The sequence below is a fragment of the Coregonus lavaretus genome, assembly GCF_964263955.1.
Source record: "Coregonus lavaretus genome assembly, contig: HAP1_SCAFFOLD_9810, whole genome shotgun sequence".
NCBI lineage: Eukaryota > Metazoa > Chordata > Actinopteri > Salmoniformes > Salmonidae > Coregonus > Coregonus lavaretus.
The window spans coordinates 2,501-7,500 of record NW_028166337.1 but is presented as its reverse complement, the minus strand read 5'-3'; the positions used below and the strand labels follow the sequence as shown (position 1 = coordinate 7,500).

The 5,000-nt window shown below is 54.4% G+C and overlaps 1 protein-coding gene across 1 annotated transcript in view; it reads left to right on the top strand.

The window, feature by feature from the left end:
* Nucleotides 1-650: 650 nt before the first annotated feature.
* The window catches only part of LOC311114854 (proto-oncogene vav-like), a gene marked incomplete at its 3' end in the record, with an annotated part of 5,401 nt that continues 1,051 nt past the window's right edge, over nt 651-5,000 (top strand). Inside the window, exon 1 of the mRNA XM_084190082.1 lies at nt 651-870. Coding sequence (XP_084046208.1) covers nt 667-870 — 204 coding nt within the window. The remainder of the gene's footprint in view (nt 871-5,000) is intronic.

Genomic DNA, 5,000 nt, shown 5'->3' with positions numbered 1-5,000 from the left:
GTTTATGGTTCTCTTATGGTCATGTTCGTGTTATATTGAGGTTGTGTTACGGTTATGTTGTGTTAATGTTCATGATACGTTGTGTGGTTGATAGAGTGCAGGCCAGGGTCCTACCTGAGAGCCACGGACAGGGAGACATGACGAAACAGTCTTACGGTTATGTTTCATTGTATGTTCCTGTTGTGTCCAGGCGGTGGTGTTCAGGTTGAGACGGAGCTGTGGCGTCACTGTGCAGTGTGGCTGATCAGGGTTATGGTTGTCTTACGGTCATGTTCATGTTATGTTGTGTTCCTGTTGTGTCCAGGCGGTGGTGTTCAGGTTGAGATGGAGCTGTGGCGTCACTGTGCAGTGTGGCTGATCAGGGTTATGGTTGTCTTACGGTCATGTTCATGTTATGTTGTGTTCCTGTTGTGTCCAGGCGGTGGTGTTCAGGTTGAGACGGAGCTGTGGCGTCACTGTGCAGTGTGGCTGATCAGGGTTATGGTTGTCTTACGGTCATGTTCATGTTATGTTGTGTTCCTATTGTGTCCAGGTGGTGGTGTTCAGGTTGAGACGGAGCTGTGGCGTCACTGTGCAGTGTGGCTGATCAGGGTTATGGTTGTCTTACGGTCATGTTCATGTTATGTTGTGTTCCTGTTGTGTCCAGGCGGTGGTGTTCAGGTTGAGATGGAGCTGTGGCGTCACTGTGCAGTGTGGCTGATAGAGTGCAGGGTGCTCCCTGAGAGCCACAGGGTGACGTGGGACAGTGCTCAGGTGTGCGAGCTAGCCCAGGCTCTGAGGGATGGAGTCCTGCTCTGTCAGCTGCTCAACAACTTACTACCCCACGCCGTCAACCTCCGAGAGATCAACCTACGACCACAGATGTCCCAGGTAACACACACACACACCTGTATATACATTATGTTAGCTGGCTAGCTAGTAGGGCTAACGTCAGCGGGTTAGTTGGCAAGCAACCTTGCAAGTTGATTTGTAACAATACATTCAAAGCGTTTGCTTGTACGTCTGAAAACTTTGGAATTCTGATCCGTTTAATGTAATAACTCACAAAATACAAAAAATGAGGTGTAACTTTGCATTGGAAATGTTATAGGAATGGAAATCCATATGTTACATGTGGCTACGTTTATGCTACCTACCCTTTAAGCTGTATACTAATACTTCCTGATTCATGTCACCAGTTTAAGGAACAGACATTGAAATATAGAATATTTGAGGAAATGGAATGAATGTGAGAATGAGGACTGTTGGAGGAGGGGAATGAGAATGGACTGGATGAAGTAGAGGACTGTAGGAAGGGAATGAGAATGGACCAGATGAAGTAGAGGACTGTAGGAAGGGAATGAGAATGGACCGGATAAAGTAGAGGACTGTAGGAGGGGAATGAGAATGGAATGAATGTGAGAATGAGGACCATAGGAGGAGGGGAAAGAGAATGGACCAGATGAAGTAGAGGACTGTAGGAAGGGAATGAGAATGGACCAGATGAAGTAGAGGACTGTAGGAAGGGAATGAGAATGGACCGGATAAAGTAGAGGACTGTAGGAAGAGAATGAGAATGGACCGGATAAAGTAGAGGACTGTAGGAAGGGAATGAGAATGGACCGGATAAAGTAGAGGACTGTAGAGGAGGGGAATGAGAATGGACCGGATGAAGTAGAGGACTGTAGAGGAGGGATTCAGGGGGTGGTTTCTAGAGTTTGGCTTGGAGTGTCAGATAGACATCACCATCAGGTCTCGGTAGTTCGGCTGCTGTGGTGATGGTGAGGCTGGGCAGTTGAAGACTTGAACAGAGGCAGTTGGCTCACTGATCTAGGAGAGGCTCTCAGCCGGTAAGACCAGGGTCTGAACCGCTGCGGGAGCAGTTGGCACGTAACTGGATGAGCTGGCTGAGATGTGGGAGTTCATGGCTGGTAGGGATGGAAGGTGAGACGCTGCGGGGGTGACAGTGGCAGTCAGCGGGACTGGAGGTAAAGAGAGAGGACGTCACTGGCATGAGGGGGCGGAGCTGCCGCCAGAGGGTCGAAAGGGTGTCGAGGGCAAATGTAGTAACCAGGTCGTTGGAGCACGGGGGGATGACGGCTGACGGAAGGAAGGGGTTGTCAGAGGGGGACGCATCAAGGGAGACAACTGCAGAGGTCGCAAGGATGCAGGGAGGGTGGGATGGACAACTACAGAGGTCGCAAGGATGCAGGCAGGGTGGGATGGACAACTACAGAGGTCGCAAGGATGCAGGCAGGGTGGGATGGATAACTACAGAGGTCGCAAGGATGCAGGCAGGGTGGGATGGATAACTACAGAGGTCGCAAGGATGCAGGCAGGGTGGGATGGACAACTACAGAGGTCGCAAGGATGCAGGCAGGGTGGGATGGACAACTACAGAGGTCGCAAGGATGCAGGCAGGGTGGGATGGACAACTACAGAGGTCGCAAGGATGCAGGCAGGGTGGGATGGACAACTACAGAGGTCTTAAGGATGCAGGCAGGGTGGGATGGACAACTGCAGAGGTCTTAAGGATGCAGGCAGGGTGGGATGGACAACTGCAGAGGTCGCAAGGATGCAGGCAGGGTGGGATGGACAACTGCAGAGGTCGCAAGCGATGGACACCCTGCGGGCGAAGAGGCTACAGTCCAGCTGTCAAGAGCGCCCCAATACGTGCTGACATTCCACTGCAGGAGCCTGGAGGCAGTGACAGCCGAAAACAGCCAATGGCAGTCGTAGATTGTTGCGCCACCATAACGAACAGCCAGATCCATAACGATGGAGTGGTTAGTCATCCAACTCCTAGCGGCGAGAAGGGTGAGCCGAGCAGATGACGTCTCTGTAGTACGAGAAGGCCATATACGGGCCTAGAGGGACCCGAGGTGGGCAGAGAGGTCGTCACTGGCAGAGAGAGGGGCCAGCAGGACCGTGTAGGATCTGCTGGCGAAGCGAGGAAGAGACTGGATGCGAATTGTCGTGGAGTGTGCTGGGTGAAGGAAGAGCCAGGGCGGCCGTCGAGAGGGAACGGTGAGCCGGAGGGCGCCGCTGGGGTCAGCAGTCACAGCTGTGAGGAACAGAGGCAGCAGGCTCAGATAGTTGGTTGAACCAGTGTCGCTGGCAGAGGGTGGCGGTCACAGGACCAGTAGGACCAGAGGCAAAGATGGAGGTCATCACTGGTGGAGAGGGAGGGTGTGTCACCATGGGAGCAGCAGTCACAAGCCGGCGGGGCCTGAGGCGGGGAGAGAGGACGTCAGTGGCAGAGAGACGGGGTGAGCAGCTGCTGGAGCACTGGACACAGGGCCAGTGGGACCTGAGAGGAGCAGCTGCTGGAGCAGTGGACACAGGGCCAGTGGGACCTGAGAGGGGGAGAGCTGCTGGAGCAGTGGACACAGGGCCAGTGGGACCTGAGAGGGGGAGAGCTGCTGGAGCAGTGGACACAGGGCCAGTGGGCTGCTAGAGGCTGTGAAGATGGAGCAGGCAAAATAGCCAGGAGGCTAGAGCAGGCAACCAGAAAACCAGTTGCACCGCCGGCGGAGTCAGAACGTGAGGTAGAGGGCAGAGGTAGCAGTATGCTGAGAGATAGGCCGTCGCTGGCAGAAAGGGTAGGTGAGTCACTGCCGGAGCAGCAGACAGGGTCCAGAGCAGCAGTCCGGGTCCAGAGCAGCAGTCCGGGTCCAGAGCAGCAGTCCGGGTCCAGAGCAGCAGTCAGGGTCCAGAGCAGCAGACAGGGTCCAGAGCAGCAGTCAGGGTCCAGAGCAGCAGTCCGGGTCCAGAGCAGCAGTCCGGGTCCAGAGCAGCAGTCCGGGTCCAGAGCAGCAGTCAGGGTCCAGAGCAGCAGACAGGGTCCAGAGCAGCAGTCCGGGTCCAGAGCAGCAGTCCGGGTCCAGAGCAGCAGTCCGGGTCCAGAGCAGCAGTCAGGGTCCAGAGCAGCAGTCCGGGTCCAGAGCAGCAGTCAGGGTCCAGAGCAGCAGTCAGGGTCCAGAGCAGCAGACAGGGTCCAGAGCAGCAGTCCGGGTCCAGAGCAGCAGTCCGGGTCCAGAGCAGCAGTCCGGGTCCAGAGGGTCCAGTGAGAAAAGCAGTAGCAAGAGGCCAGGGAGCGGTGTGGCCGGTATTAAAGAGAGGAGCGAGAGAGAAAGCTGACCTGCTGGGCCGTCAGGGGGAGCTGTACCTGTAGGGACTTAGGTTGTGTTAGGCGCCAAATCAGAATATGAGGCTGGGAGAGAAGCCAGGTCCGAAGCTGATTTTTGGAGGGCCTGGGTCGAAGTCTTTGAGGCCTGGAGTTGGTGGAATGAATATGCGGCAGTGGAAGCATCAGGGGATGTTGTCATGGTGGCCCTCGGGTGCATGGTGTCATCAGGCAACATGGGAGGATGTGGTTCTGGTCCCGGCAGGAGGGGCAGCCGTAGTCAACCAACCAGAGAGAGAGAGAGAGAGAGATGTAGTTTAGCGGAACAAAAGAGGCGTGAGGGAGAAGAACAACCATGGCTGGACGGACGCCACGACATGAAGAGGACACCTCTAGAGTGAGAAGGCCGCTCCGCAGGATGATAGGTTTCCTGCTTCATTTCCCTACAGACCATTTCCATAGCGACCGTTCCATAGCGACGAACAGACTGCATTTAAGCCCCCGGACAATGAGATAAGAAAATCACCTGATAGCGATCGGTGTGTGTGTGTGTGTGTGTGTGTGTGTGTGTGTGTGTGTGTGTGTGTGTGTGTGTGTGTGTGTGTGTGTGTGTGTGTGTGTGGGTGGGTGTGTATCAAATACCATAATCTCTTGTGGTTTACAGTGTGTGGGTGTAAGGGACTGGGCAATCCTTTCTGCGGGTCAGAATATCAGAATATTGTAATTTATTGATCAATTTGATTAAGTGTGTGTGTGTTCGGTCGTAGCAGGTTTGACCTTGCTGAGTGACCTTGTGTGTGTGTGTAACTCTGGGGAATCCTATGAGGTAAGACTGTGGTTCAGAAACATCATGTGACTGGTGTCCTCCATCCAGCGCCTTCATGATACATACACA